This window comes from Cavia porcellus, unplaced genomic scaffold (genome assembly GCF_034190915.1).
Source record: "Cavia porcellus strain 051 isolate PalLab524CR breed Dunkin Hartley unplaced genomic scaffold, mCavPor4.1 scaffold_18, whole genome shotgun sequence".
NCBI lineage: Eukaryota > Metazoa > Chordata > Mammalia > Rodentia > Caviidae > Cavia > Cavia porcellus.
In genome coordinates, this window is record NW_026947501.1 from 15992454 (window position 1) to 16008696 (window position 16243).

The window sequence follows — 16243 nt, forward strand, 5'->3', positions numbered from 1 at the left end:
ATCGTTCTATCTAGTGTCTAAACTGTAGCCTTTGTTTTCTGCTAAATATGTACTTGGAATTTTGAAAAGGATTTTACTGAATCTGACTGCTTTTGGTAGCATGGACATTTTAATAATTCTTCAATTTATGAATACAAAATAATACCCCATTATTTCTTCAGTGTGTTAATTTCATATCCTGGGATGGGGACTTAGCTTAGTGGCTGAAGTGTCTACCTGGTAGGCATGAGGTCATGAGTTTGATTCTTAGTACAAAAAAATTTTTTTTTGCATCCTGCCACTTTACTGAATTCATTTATTAGTTCTAACAAGGTTTTTAAATAGGTTCTTTAGGCTTTTCTAGATATAACTCATGTCTATAAACAGGGACAGTCTAACTTCTTTCCAATCTAAATGCCTAGACAGTTGCTCTAGGTAGGACTTCGATACTAGTTTGAGTAGAAGTATAAAAGTAGGCATTCTTTCTTGTTCCTGACAGTAAATGAAAAGCTGTTTTACTCATTGAGTATGCATGATACTAGCTATGGGTTAGATTTGCTATGGTCTTTATTAGGTTGTTACATTCCTTCCATACCTAATTTGAGTTTGTTTTTGGCCATGAAAGGATGGTCAATTTTGTAAGATGCTTTTCCTGTATCAAGATGTTCATGTGGTTTTTGGCCCTTCATTCTTTATGTGGTGAATCATCTTTATAGATTTCTGGTGGTGAACCACCCTTGCATTGTTGGGCTAAATCCTCTACTGGGTTACGATGAATAATCTTTTTAACGTGCCATTAACTTTGGTTGTTAGCATTTTGTTGAGAAGAGATACTGACCCAGAGTTTTTGTTTAGTTGTTTTTGTAGTGTCCCTGTCTAGCTTTTGTGTTAGGGTGATGCTGCCCTTGTCAGAGGAGTATGGAAGTATTCGCTCTTTAATTTCTTTGGAAGACTTTGAGAAACATTGGTTATTAATTCATTTAAGTGTTGGGTATCATTCAGCAGTGATGCTTCTAGGTCCTGGGCTTTTCTTTGATGCAAGGCTTTTTATTATTCTTTAAATTTCTTTATTTATTGTTCGTCCATGCAATTTTTTCATTATTTAATCTTGGTAGGTTATTATGTATCATGGAGTATATACATTTCTTCTAGTTATCTGCTTTATTGGCATATAACTGTTCATAATAATCTCACGTTTTTGGTATTTCTGTTTATAAAATTTTATTTTTTTCCTTTCTGACTTATTTCTTGTCTTTCTCCCTTCCTTCCTGAGTAATTGAAAACCAAAGCTCTTTATTTCTGTGCAAAGCACAGCAGTGCTGGTGGCCACTGTGGGGTTACAGAGTGGAGCCTGAGGAGGACACCTGGAGGTAATGGGCCCTGAGGGTCTCGGGGATCTGCAGCAATGAGGTAGCAGTAGGAGCCTGAGTACGTGTAAGAGGAGCTGACACAGGATTTTGTTATATAGGCTAATGGGAGCCAGATTGTACTGTCAGAGAACAGGATTAGGAAGATTGGAAGGCAGAAAGCCAGAGGAAGGTGACATGGGAAGTACAGCCATTAGCTCATACTTTCCACACATGGAGATGCAGACTGAGTGTACATCTGTATGTATGTGTGCACACATGTGTGCATATTCACAGTGCGTCCCTGGTGCTTTTTTGTGAGGGGGCTTGGAATGACAGTAGCATAACAGCAATGGGCTACAGGTTGAAAGGCTACTCATCACCTAATCAGTACTCAGAAATCCAAATAAATAATAACAAATCATAACCCACTAAATAAATTAGAAGCAGTGAGCTAAGGAGGTAGCTCAGTGGTACAATGCCTGCTTAGTATGTATGAGGTTCTAGGTTTAAACCCCCGAAAGGAAACCACAAGCCCACAGTAATATAAATAAATGAGATAAAGTCTCACTTTTCAGTGGAATGCCCACCAACAAATGTTTAAAAATAATGGAATTTTGGCCAGAGATTTAGCTCAGCGGCATACGCGTCTGCCTGCGAGGTCTTGAGCTCAATCCCTGTTACCAAAAAAAAAAAAAAGATGGAATTTTCAAAAATATTTGGCGATCATTATGGTAAAAATAAATTCTGGTGGAAAAATCCTAAATAGATGCTATAAGTGAGTGGCATCTATTTAAAATGAGTGAAAATTTGGATATCTCTTCCAGATACATTAATTATAAAGAAAAAAGGGTAACTACAAAGTGAAGCAGTTTAGTAAATAATACCTTAATCAAGTGATTAAAGCCCAACTGAACAAATTAGCATTATATGACTAAGATGCAAGGACATAAAATCTATTCTGTGGTATTCTTCCCCAAAAGGTACAATGTAAATTTAATAACAGACATCAAGCAAACTGAAAATGAGGAAGTAACCCCACAATAACTGGCTTGAAACCTTTAAAAATGGTAAAGTAACAGATGTTAAGGAAATACTAATTTTCAGATTGGTGGAGACAGAAAAGACATAACCACTAAACAAAGTGTGATCACCTGACTGTCAAGAACACTGTTGTGACAAATGGCGCCCCGAATGGTCCCGCAGGCAATGGTAATGCATCGTGTCAGCTTCCTAATTATGCTCATTGTGGTTACATAGAAGGACGTCCAGGAATCACACACTGATGTGTGTGATTTGAGATGATGGTTCTGTGGTTCAGGGAAGAAGTCTTTTGTACTTTCCTCGCCACTTTCTTGTAAATTTGGAATTACTTGTATTTTGCTTTGTTTTCATCTTTCTGAGACAGGGTTTCACTCTGCAGTTCAGGCTACCTTGTAGTCTTCATAGCCCAGCTGGTCTCACACTTGCAGGGCTCCTTCTCCCTCAGCCTCCTAAGTGCTCGGATCACAGGTGTGTATCACCAGGCATGGCTGGAATTATTTCAGAATGATACTTTTCATAATAAAAAAAAGAAGCCAGGCACGGTAGCACACACCTGTAATCCAGTCCTGGGGAGGCTGAGGCAGGAAGATCGTTGCAAGTTCGAGACCAGCCTGGGCTACAAAGTGAGCTCAAGGCAGCCTGACCTGCATAGTGAGACCCTGTCTCAAAAAAAAAAAAGTTTTCTAACTAACTTTGCTGAGGAGCTTCCTGATTCTTCCATATTGCAGATCCGTGGCATTCAGCCTGGACTTACCCTAAATTACTTAAATCTTTTTTTGTAGCAGAATTTTCCCAGAAACTGAGAAACATCCACACAGAAGTTCTTATGTTTTTACTGAAATTTATTTGTTACCTCTTTCTCATTTTCTGGCATTGAAAATAGCAAAAAAAAAAAAATTGATTATTATTATTATTCACATCTGATAAACACAGTGTCAAGGTAGTAGGATTTTTTTTCATGTCAGTGGAAATCATTTTTCCTGCTCTCTACAGTGACTCTTTGTATCAGTGAACTATGTTTAATATAGAGATGAGACTGAGAAATGTAATACAAAGTCATATGTGTCCTTAAAAAAGCTCATATAGTTGAATCATGTGATGGAAATTATATTTAAATATGAATTTTTTTCAGACAGGGTCTCTCTATATACTTCAGACTACCTTTGAACTCACTATGTAGCCCAGGCTGGCAATCTTCCTGCCTCAGCCTCCCAAGCACTGGGATTACAGACGTATGCCACCATGCCTGATCTGTTTCAGATTCTTAACCTGTTGAAGGCACTTGTATTTCCTTATTTAAAATATTTATGTAAGTCTCTTACCATAATATGCATTTCTAAAGTTTCCCACCATAAGATACATGTACTGGTAATTTTAGACTATCAAAAATAGTAACTTGAAGTCATTATGATTTATGATAAATAACAGCCCCAAGTACTTTCACTGGTAATAGTTTACTTGATACTTACCAGGGAAAATATTGAGGTCAGATTTGCATTTGATATTGTTAAGCTCTGATAGGATATTCAGAATATTACAGTTATAACTTTTATTCAAATAATTTTTAAAATTTGGCATATGAATTTAAAGGTAGTATGTCTCCTGTGAAATCATGCTGAAACTTAACAAAAAAGTTTCATGTTTGTGTACCTCTCTATAAAAAAATTAAGGAGGAGGATGGTTTTGTTATTCATAGTGGTTGTTTGTGGAGGGAAAGTGGGAATGAGGAAAGTCACAGACACCTTTGGAATGCACACATACATACAGATAGGTCCTGAGATCTTACAACAAAGTTTAAAAAGAGATCAACATGATCCAGATGGTTTTCAAGACACCGCTATGGTAGAAAAGAGCTGTTAGACAGGTGTGGGGCACGATGTCCACAGCATGCTAGGAAAACCCACTGCATCCCGAGTCCAGGGCTACTCATCCAGAGCAGGGGGCCAGTCAACATCGACAGACTGGAAAGGAGAACACAAGTCATTCAAACAAACTACTATTCTGGTAAGCATCTGCTAATAATCATTTCCAATGCATCAGAAGACATTACATTTGAAAAAAGAGCTATTGATTAACACAATTTAATAAAAATTTAATAAAATTTAATAAAAATTTAAAGTCCATTCTAGGTATTCTTGGGCCCCAAGTCTATCTTTGAGTTAACTGGGCAGCAATGTTGGGTGACCATTATTGAGTAATCTGCTTAATTGTACCTTTGACTCAGCATAAGTGAACTTAGATTTTGAAAATTTTATTTATGGGTAAAATAGCAAACATTCAGATTCAGGCAGCTATACCAGTTTTCCCTTAGAAGTTTCAGCAACTTTTATTCTTCTGATCATTTTCATAGCAGCACCTTACATTTAACATAATCAGATGTCACTTACCAGCTGAGACACAATCTTAGGAAGGCATCGCTAGGTAATTTCACCATTGTGCAAACACCACGGAGCATACAGACTCACACCAAGACACTATCATGATATATGAGTCCCTTATAAATCCACATACTAGGTCCCCTTTGAACCACATACTAGGGAGCTCAGAGCAACACTTTTATCAATACCATTAGCTCATTCCATTTTCTACCCTTGTCCTGAAATATGTTTCCAAGCAGATCTGGAGACGAGCCCCCTAGCATCTCAAAGTACATGTGAAGGAACTCACAATTTTATTTCCTTGTTTGCTTTAAGAGTTTAACCTGATGTCGCATGTAAAGCACAGCTAGTAAAGTAGCTCTATATATTCACAGGAACCATAAATGAGATCTTTATTTACTTTTTTTTTTTTTTTGCCTTTTTCTTTTTTATCGGTACTGGGGATCAAACTCACGACTGTCTGCTTGCAAGGCAGGCGCTTATGCCGCTGAGCTAAATCCCCACCCCCTATAAATGAGATCTTGTACATATTAAAAACCAATATTCAGACGATGCTCCCTGTCTGTCATACAATGCTACTCTGAGATTTTAACCATTTTTGAATATGTACCTGTAAAGGTGGGTGGTGCTATTTGGTATAATGCCAAAGGGCATAACTGTGACTGAATTCAATTTGCAAATGTGCATTCCACAGTAAAATGATTTACCTCCACATCGAGCTCAAGAATGTCTGCAGTCACATTCATCAGAGAGCCAATGTTTGGCTTGGTTCTCCCGAAGTCTCCATGTACAAACTCTTTAATGTAGCTGGAGTCTGTTTAAGGAATAAAGGGGGAAAGGGTACCCATGCAATACTGATCACTGAGCTTTGACAGGTAAAAAGGAAATCATAAAAAAAAAGCAGAAATGATAAAAAGGAGAGGTTATTTCTGAATTCTGACTTGAGATGTATGTCCGAGAAAATGACTTGTGACAAACTGGTTCCTACCAGCCCGGCAGAGCCAGCTGAGCGGTGTCTCAGGTCATGAACTTAATTCTTTCCGTGATTCTGGTCCCAGAGTTTGTTCCAGGATTCTGGCTACAAGTGAGCAATTTGGAAAGAATTAAGTTTGTGAACAAAGGTACCACTGTATAAATTTGTGTTTACATCAAGCTTACCCAATGTTGTTCGCTTTTTTCTCTGTCTGTCTGCCTGTCCGTCTGTCTTCTGACAAGGTTTCACTCTGTAATTCAGGCTGGCCTTGAACTCACAGAAATCCTCCTGTCCCAGCTCCCAAATGCTAGGATTACAGGTATGCACGACCATGCCACGCCTGAGTTTTTTGTTTGTTTGTTTGTTTAAGGAGTGACTTTGTTTCTTTCAGAGCTCTTTAAATTTTGAAGATACTGACTAACTCTGGAGTTGTTGGTTATAGATTTCATTAACTTTCCATACATGGGACTATTTTGTAGCCATGAAAGTATTTCCCTGAAAGATACATCCTTTTGTTAACATTCAGGAAAAACCTAGTACTACACTGCGTTAAAAGCCAGCATTTAGTATAAAATATTTAATAGACTCTGAATAGGAAAGATCAAATTAGATAACTGAAGGCAGGACTCTACATGCTGCTATGACAGTCCCACCTTCTCAGTGTATTCACTCTACCTTCAAGAAGGGTTTTGATTCAAGCATAATAACTAAGGTGAAGACTCCAGGACCTCCCTGATACATTTCAGTCAGACTCAGTTCTGGGATAAAGCCACACCAGTCAACTTGGGGCTCTGGACATTTAAACTCCACACAGCAACCTTTTTCTGTGTATAACACTATTACACAGGTCTCTTTGTATTCTTTGAAAACGGTACAAACGGTAGTACTAGTGCCAAACAAGTTTATGTGACTTCAATAAATGATATACAATCTGAAGTGCCTTGTTTTGTTTTTGTTTCTTCACAAGGCACATAAAGAAAGAATAGCAGTATGCAAAGTAGCACTAGCTATGGTGGCATGATCTGTGGTCCCAGCACCTGGGAGGCTGAGTCAGGAAGATCACTAGGATCCAGGAGTTCACAGTCATTCCAGACAACATAGAAAGAAGCTGTCTCAAAAATACATATATATATTTATGTATTTTAAATTGAAATTCCTTTCTATAACTGTGTTTAATCTGGGGCAAATGCTTGAAATGCTAAAAGGACCTAAATATGTTCATGAATGAATATGTAACTTATAATATGTTTGAAGACAGCAAATTAATCAAAAGTATTTCCTGAGGTGTTTTTATTTTTGTTTTCTTGGTACCAAGAATCGAACTTAGGATCTTGTGCTTGCCAGGCAGGCACTTGTGCTGCTGAGCTAAATCTCCGGCATTTTCTAAATATTTATCATGTGCTAAATAATGTGTAAGAATCTAACTGAAATGTAAATAACTTTAAAATTGACACTGAACTGACTGCTCCCTCATAGTTTAAAAGTCATTTTGAAAAACACAAATTTACTTTTTTATTTACTTTTTTCACTATGAAGTTTAGGTTGGTTTTGAACTCATTATGTAGCCCCAACTAGTAGTGAATTTACAGCAATCCTCGGCCTCAGCCTCTTGCATACTGGGATTACTGGTGTGCACTACCACACCCCGCCAAAAACCACACATTTAATGGGAAAAGATATTTTAAAGAAAGAATGGGTTCCTGTCTGATACAGTCCTTGCCCTGCGATCTCCCAGACCAAGCTGAACCTGTTTTCAAGAACAGCATGAACTCTGCCCGCGCGCGCAGTTCTGGTCAGATCACTGCAGTGCAGTGGGAAGGATACGTGCCAGCTTGGGTCTTCAGACACAGGCGAAAATGGTGCTCATCCACGAAGTGCGTCTCCATGGCGTGGATGACTCGTGTTCTCACAGCCAGAGGCCTTCGGTGAAGCACGCGCAGAGGTGTTTTCTGGTCAATCTTCAGGTCCTGGAGGAGGATGTGACACAGTCACGGCCCGCCTCCCAGGGAAGTCCGGCTCTGCTCGCCAGGAGCTCACTGCAATGTTTCCCGGGCAAACTCCACCTCCTGCAGTCATGACAGGGTCTAACTAATCCCGAATAAACTGTTCTGCCTTAGCTTCAGTTTGGAGGGCTACTCATAAACTAGTTCACAATTGCTCATTTTCTGGGCCCTACCACTCAGAAAGAGGGAGCTTGGAAGTAAATGATCCTTAAGGGCTCGCCTGCTCAAATATTTAACAAATTGATAGGACCCTGGAGTTCCATCGGCACATCACCTCACAGGGTGCTTCTGGAGGGCCGGCTCTCATCTCTGTCTGTCTGTGACCCTCTAACTGGATGTCAGGCTGGGGTGAAAAATAGCTGGTTGCAGAAAGCGGATGATGATACACAGGCAGTGTACACATTTGGGGAAAACCATGTATTTTCAGGGTGGTGGTGGTTAGAGAAAAGGATTTATCTGGAAAAGCTACACTATTGGTTAGTATAACATTTTAATGTAGCAGTTACAAGCAAGTGTGCACAATAAACCAAGGTCTCTCAATATTAGTTAATCCAGCTTGAGAAAAATAACACTGCATGTCACAATTCTGATATTTAGGGACTCAGACTTACTTTGCTCCTAATGCATTTAAATACGAAATTTCCCTTTATGCCAGAAGATAGAAAGAAGTAGAGGCTAATACTGTAAAAGGTCAACTAATATCAACTGTTAAAAACAGATACCGGGCATAGCCAGAAATGTATTTCATAACAACCTTGAATGTATGATTTCTTGTTGGAACAGCTCTTCCTAATTTGCATGATTGGTGAGTGCCTGAAGCCCTGCTGTGGAAAGTCTTCTGTCTGATCTTCCCTCTATCAGTTCTTTACCAAGAAAGAGAGCAAGTCCTGGCAAAGACCAAACTTGAAAGGTTGTCACTGCTATCCAAACAGGGAGCCACTGGCTCCACACAACTCTGTGAAGGGTTTTTTTAAAATGATAATTCTCTAATTTTAGTAGTGTTTTGCTCTGATGAAATGAGCTGTCTCCATTAGGTTCAACTTTTCTCTGGCCCAAAAAGACAATGAAGGAAGCGAATGACATGGCTGGACTAGAAAGTGATCTGCACAGAGGTGTACGGAGCAGCTGGCCTTTAAGTGAGCAGCTAGCTAACAAGCGCTTTCCTTCCCGAATTCCTTTACCTCTTGAGTCAGATTCCAGTCCTCTGACCACAAGCCAGTTGGCTGATGGAAATACCCATCGCTGCTTCCAGCACAGCACTCAGGCCAGCACAAGCTCTGTGCCTTTGTTTGGTTTCAGATGACAAAGCCATTTTGCTCACTCTAACACTGCACTCCATCATCCCTATAGAGCTTAATTTTCACAAACACACAAGCTTTTTTCCCCTGAAAGTAAGTTACCCTTTAAAAAGAGAACAAATAGTAAATGTGAAGTGAATTTTTTTCAGAATAAGGAAGTAACAGTTTTTTATTTTTATATCAATAAGATTATTTGAAATATTGTTATTGTAAACGGATCAGCTAGTCTTATCATTCCACTCGGGTTGTAGACCATTAAAATAGACCCTTTCACAACTTAATCTGTACTTACAAACTCACCCTATAGCATTATTTCTGAACTAGCTCTACAGCTATCCCAAGCTGTAAAATCTTTTTGGTTGGTTCTAAGGATCAAACCCAATGGTTTGCCCCTAGCCTGGAAGCTATTTTTTTAATGAGTTTATTTTTTCCCACAGCACTCTGAATAATGTGTACACATATGAATGAATGAAGTCTAGAAATCGTAACCTTGTGATTCTTTTTTCTTTTTTGGTCTTTTTTGAGGTAGGGTTTCACTGTATCGTTCAGGCTGGCCTTGAACTCATGGTGATTCTGCTGCCTCAGCCTCCAGAGTGCTGGAGTTATAGGCATGTGCTACCATGCCTAGCTTATCTTGCAATTTTAAAGCTATCTATCCATATTATAACTATTAACCTAAAGGTAGCAAGGCCAAAAGCCAAAAGGGGCCTACGAAATCACTGAACCTGAGAACTGAACGAGCAATTGAAAGTAACCTGGCACTTTCCCCTACTTTCTATGTGAGCTTCTCCAAGCAGCACTTGTAAATGACATGTTTTCACCCAAACACTCATCCTATAAATGCTATTTATTCTTTCCTTCACTTCTTTTCTCCGAATGTCATGGGCTCTTTGAGTCACAGATTCAGATACATCTTTATCTTTTCCCTAACACTTTTAGGCATGTTATAAGGGGTAATCAAAATACAACGGATGGGGCTGGGGATTTAGTTCAGTGGCCTAAGCGCCTGCCTTGCAAGCAGGCAGTCGTGAGTTCAATCCCCGGTACTGATAAAAAGGAAAAAGACAAAAAAAAAAAAAAAAATACAATGAATGGTTAAATTTTTTAAATTAAAGGACACATTGCCATTTATCCTTTCAAACACTCTCACCTTGTTTCCAATAAACTTAGCACACTGTTCTTACTACCTTCTGAAGCAGTTCTGAACGCCCTCTTTTATAAGTATCTCTATGAGGTACGACAGACAATATATGGTTAATGCCACTGCCAAGTGCCAATGGAAGGGCAGGCTCATGAAGCATTACACCGTGTCCTCCTCTCCTTAGTCGTCAGATTTGGCACAATGTGATTTTTGGCTCTTCCTCAAAGTCAAAATGACCATGAAAGGTAAATGTTTTGGATGATTCAAGGCAGCCATGACAGCACAATTAAAGACACTCATGAGGCAGGACCTCCGGAACTTTTTCAGGAAGTGGTAAGCACAATGGGGGAAGTGCGCTTGGAGCACGGGAGGGTATTCTTAGACGGACTAAGGGCAATGTGCCTTTTCCTGTAATATATTTTTATCTGAACGTACCCCTCATATACATACTGTTTTAACATGTAAATCAAATTGATCGTATGCTGGTTTTGTTTTTATAATAGCTACACAATAATCCATTTGACAACTTCTTTATTGAAACACATTCATTTTGCTTTATTTTATTACTGTTGATTTTGCCACTTTGAACAAAAAGAGTAAGTCTTTATGTATACTTATCTTTATGTCTCTAAGAGAAACTGTCAGACTGTGTGCTAGGTAGAAGGCATGTGCATGTTTAAATTTTAAAGTCCTTACCAAGTTGCTTTATAAAAAGGGCTCTGAAAGACTTCACATTTCTACTGAATGAAAGCAACTATGCTTCTCTGAAACTGACTGCTTGGTTTTATTAGTTTAAGGGGACTACAGTAATATCTTACCATTATAACCTAGAAGTTGAAATTAGCTTTCCAAATGATTCTGGCCTGTTTGAATTGTTCCTTTTCCAGCTATTTGTTTACATCCCTTGTCCATTATCTATTAGTTATCTGTATTTTTCATAGTATAAAGCCTGTCAAGGTATCTTTTGCTGTATAGTTTCCTAGTCATACCTACATGGACACATACACATGCCACAGATAATTTCATGTGTATATTAAAGCACAATGGACCATCCTGCACACATCCTTCCTTTTTGTTCCCCCTTACCATTTATCAGAAATATTTTCCTATGTTAACAAACACCTACCACATGATTTTAAACAACTGAATATTAATAGTCCATTATACGGTTATCATAATTTTAAACTAGTCCCCTCTAGTATGTCATCAGTTTTTATAAAATACACAGCCCACATTAACAATGCTGCAGTAACTATATGTATCTTTGTGCCCATTTATGCTCATTCTCTGCACTTGAAAGTAAATTAGCGCTTGGCATGGTGCTACACGTCCATTGTATCAGCACTTGGAAGGCTGAGGCAGGAAGATCACTGCAAGTTCAAGGCCAGCCTAGCTACATATTGAGTTCAAGGCCAGCCTGAACTCATAGCAAGACCTTGTCTCAAAAAGATTTTTAAAAAAAATTTTATACAAAGAGGTTACAAGTTGGAAAAAATATGCAAAAGAACATATAGACCCTCTACAGTGACACATTTATGTGAAGCCATGTGCCAAAATATATGTGCTTCACACATATTATTACATGTTTGTTCACATAGTTAACTTTAGCATCAGTTCTATTAGATAAAGGGTAACTTACTTTATTTCATCTCTACTTCTCAAGATATGCATTGCTGAGTGTTTTCCATGTGCCAGGAATCATCCAAAGTGCTTTATAGCAGTAAACTCATTGAATTATTTCACCAATTTTACAGAAGAAACAACTGAACCATTATGAGGTTAAATAATTTGTCCAAAGTCAGAAATTGAAAAGTGCAGATCCAGGATTTGCCTCCAGGTAATCTGTCCCCAGAGTCAGGCTCTAACTGTTAGCAGCAGCACTGCCTGATAGGTTAGATGGAAGCCCAGGAATTCAATAAACAATAGCAAAGCTAGAATTTGAACCTGCTTCTCACAGATACCAAAAGCCCTGCTCCCTGCCCTGCTGATGATAACCAAGAAAACAGGAGGCTCTTCTACGGGCAATAGAAAAATAGAATAAAAAGAACAGCAGCATTTAAACTACCTTTATGTCATTTAGGAACTCGATGTCTTCTATCTGTATTGCTTTATTTGTCCATATTAAGGCACTGTAGGTCTTGGTCTTTTCTTCTTCACCTTCTTTCATATGTCCTATTGCTTCTCTAAATAAAACAATTAAAACGCTCTGAATATATAAAATATCACGTTTCAGTTATCTATAGACATTTGGGTGATATCTACCTCTTTGTTTTATAAACACTATTATTATAAAAGCTCAGGTACAAGTCTTTGGGCAGATACGTGGTTTCATTTCTCCTGCAAATATAATGTCTAGAAGTGGAATTGCTGGGTCATGTGGGCACTCGCTATTTAACCTTTTAAGAAAATGTCAAACTGCTTTCCAAAATGGCCGCATGTGTGACCCCGCCAGCGATGCACGTTCCAGCTTCGGGCACCCTGCGGCACTTGTCATTTTCTGTGTTTTTATAAGAGCCACCCTAGTGACTGTGAAGTGGGACCTCACTGTGGTTTTGCTTTGCATTGCCCTAGGGACTAAAGACCTGGGCATTGTGCATGTGTTCACTGACCCTTCTTCATGTTTTCCTTGGAGAGATGGCTGCTTAGCCCCTCCCTCGTTATTAACTGGGATGTTAGAAAGTTCTTTATATATTCCAGGTGCGATTCCTTTATCAGCTACACGATCTGCAACTAAAATTTCTCTTTCGAAATAATCTCCAATGAACCTACCCTCACCTTGTGACAAGCTGCAAGTCACGTACTTGGATTTTGTCGGATGATTTATTAATTTTCTGTAGTAGCAGAAAAAGAAAAACAATTAGCAATTGTAGCTCAGTTACAGAGTGGCAAAGACAGGATGATTTCCATAGCATGAAGTGGCTTACCTGCTGAAGTTCCTTCATTTCTTGTGAAGTGAAATGGACTCTATGAGGATTCACCAGCTCGACTGCAAAGGGCCTTCCTGGCAGCACACCCCATTGTGAAACAGAAACACGTTGATGGAGTTAACATTTAGGCCCACACAAGAGGTTAAGGAGTGTGAAAATGGGCTGAGCTCTAGAAGCCTGGAAAGTTCAGTGCATGACTACATCTGGCAGAGAAGAATGTGTGAAAAGAATCAAGTGGCTTTTGGGGGAACAGGGTTGCTTAACCCCAGCACAGGTAATATGGTCCACAAGCAAGCTTGTTTTAATTACAAAATCACCTTCAAACAACGAATTAAGTTGCTTATGATGCTATGATACTGTCACATGCAACAATACCCAGGTATACCAAGTTGAAATCTACTCTCCCAGTCTAATCCACTGGTGACACAGAAAAATGGCAATTCCATGAGAGAAAGGGATGACAAATCTCAGGTGGCTCAGGATTATATTTTATCATCTTGTAATTCACCAACATAAAATGAGAGAAATGAAGGCTAAGAGCAGAATTATTTTTAAATGAGGACATAAATTTTGAAAACTGGTACTTCTGAAATGTTACTAAATGGAACAATTAATCAAACTACGGGAGAGGGATACACATAAAAGTTCCTTACAAGCTATGGGCACGGTATGCAATCAGGATCCCTTCTGAGGTAAAGTTTCCTGTGAGACAAATATCACAGCATTTAAAAAGGCAGCGCCACAATCGCAGGGCCCTGCCCACTTTCCTGCTGACTAAAGGACTACTGCAAGCCTGCTGTCTGCAGAGATAACAGTTAGAAAGTGAGTTCTGGACAGACAATGCTGATGTATCTTACCATTCCCTAATGTTCTCACATCTACATCTTCTCTTCCAGAGGATGAGAAATTAAAACCTTCGGAAAACAGATCAAGAAAAAAAATCAGAGACATACACCTCTGAATTACTTGTTTCCAAGCTCTGGTATAACCCAATTTAAAGTCCTGAACAGTGTACAGGAGATCACAAAGGACAGTTACCATTCCACCTAGACTCAACCGATGAGAACAGAAATGGTCGTAATAAACACCACATACGGCCTACTCGCTATGTGTCAGCTCTGGAATAACAATTATTCATACATTATTAAATACTTATTATAACTTTGGGAGGAATTACATAAAAGAACATTAAGCTTTAGAAATATAGGCAATTTTCACAAAGTCACATAATTAATGGGCAGAGCTAGGAAATTCTGATGTCGAAGGTCTAGCTTGGACATCATCACATGGGAAGGCACAGTACTGCTTGACAAAGGCCCCTACCACCTCAATGGGCACCAGCTTACGGCAAAAATTCTATCATCTTTTTTTATTTCCTGCAAGAAATCTTTCATGTAAGAATTAAAGACTTAAAGAAAGATGTGGGATGTTGAGCCTAAAAAACAAATTCGTTGTCTAATCAAACCTAAACTAGAACTATAATTCAACTGGTGTACATCCTGCAATAAATAGATCATCACAAACTAAAAACTATAAAAACTGGATAAAAATGCCTAAATAAAAAGTACACAACAACATTCTTAGATACAGAACTGACTGATGATTTCATCACCATCACCACAGCGAATATTACCATGAATGGGTATTATTCTAAGTGCATTATGTGTCATTACACTGTCATTATCAGACCAAAATAAACCCCTTGCCTCAGGTCACATCATTCTAAGAAATGCAGACCCAAAGGTAGCATCCAGCAGGATCCCCAGAATGCTTAACCATTAACCCAGAATGTCTCTGTATCCCAAAGACAGCCTGAGACCTCAGACTTGTACCCGGCAGAAAGACAGGGCGAATCTTCTTTGACCAGGGTCTGGGAAAGCTGGAATGTTTTGGGAACTTTGGCTAGGAACCTACAGAGTGGCAAAGTCTCAGGTCACTGAATATAAAGATCAAAGGCTAGGAGAACTCAGGTTCATACCTTGCCTTAACCATTCAGTGAACAAGTATTTACCAGGTACCTGCCAAGTACGGAGTATCATAGCTGATGCTGGGGAGACAAAGTCCAACAAAATGGACACAATTCTTAGGCTCACAGGGCTTACTCTTTGTGGAGGGATATGAACTGCAAAAAAGTGAGTCAGGCTTATGACAGGATAAGCACAGGAACACTGCCGCACTAAGGGCCCAGTTCTAACGCAGGCTGTGGAGCTGGTCTTTACTCTCCAATACTCCCGCCACCTTGGAGGGCACAAGGAACACTACTGGGGGGAAGAACAGAGGGGAGAAGGCCTGTGTATCACTGTGACAGCCATGTCCTCCCAGCAAAGATTCTACACACAGAATTTCCATGCAGAGTTTGGAAAAAGGAAGGTTAGCTGCTTGGGAAGCTGAGTCAAGAAGGTCCCTTAAGCCCAAGGTCAGCCTAGGCAAAACAGGAAGACAATTTCTCTTTAAAAAGAATAAAATAGAAAACGGAAAAGAAGGAAAGGCTAAAAGGCTTGCAAGGCCCATGAAAACAACACTGAAAATTAGTCTCCCTTTCTCTGGGGAGAAAATAGTATTTCACTTTTCCTTTACCTTTTAGAAATCCCTTTAGTAGACCAAAGCCAACATTTGTTGGCTTTGGGCTATTTGCTGTCCATCATGCACTATCCAATGAAGTGAGACCCACAGGACCCAGAAGTATATGTCTTGCAGAGACGAGCAACCCCCTGGAGCTAGTCTGGTAAGGCCTAGCTATCCACGCTGCTGCTCCAGCTCAGAAGTGTGGGTAACCTGCCTGTGTGTGATGACAGGTGAGGGCTGGCCAAAGGGGCAGCCTGGAGGAGGGTGAGGTCGGGCTCCCTTCCAGGGAAGCAGCGGGAGCAGGCAGGGAGGGGGAATCTGGGACTGCTTCAGATGACACAGCGGGCACCCAGCCCTGGCTAAGCCAGCCAGGGAGGGTTCTGGGCCCCTTATTTACAGGCCCAACATTCACAGCAACCTTTCAACCTTGACTCTCTCACCCAGCAGGCCAGCAGCTGCCATGGAAGCAGCACTCCAGCCAGCTCTTGAGTTTAGTACAGGGAGGGCTCGCTCCGAATGTCCTGAAGCCCCAGTGCTGCAGCACAGGCCCTACTAAAATAAAAACTCACTCTGTTGCTCCAGAGAAAGA

General features: G+C 39.7%; 1 protein-coding gene across 3 annotated transcripts in view; it reads right to left on the reverse strand.

Annotated features, from left to right (window-relative positions):
• Positions 1-3186: 3186 nt before the first annotated feature.
• Positions 3187-16243, reverse strand: part of Pus10 (pseudouridine synthase 10) — an 83215-nt gene continuing 70158 nt past the window's right edge. For all 3 annotated transcript variants that reach the window (XM_063229466.1, XM_063229465.1, XM_063229464.1), the window contains exons 12-18: positions 13947-14003; positions 13087-13163; positions 12938-12993; positions 12228-12345; positions 7545-7687; positions 5455-5554; positions 3187-4330 (exon numbers count right to left, since the gene is read on the reverse strand). In XM_063229466.1, coding sequence (XP_063085536.1) covers positions 4292-4330; positions 5455-5554; positions 7545-7687; positions 12228-12345; positions 12938-12993; positions 13087-13163; positions 13947-14003 — 590 coding nt within the window. In that variant the 3' untranslated portion in view covers positions 3187-4291. The remainder of the gene's footprint in view (positions 4331-5454; positions 5555-7544; positions 7688-12227; positions 12346-12937; positions 12994-13086; positions 13164-13946; positions 14004-16243) is intronic.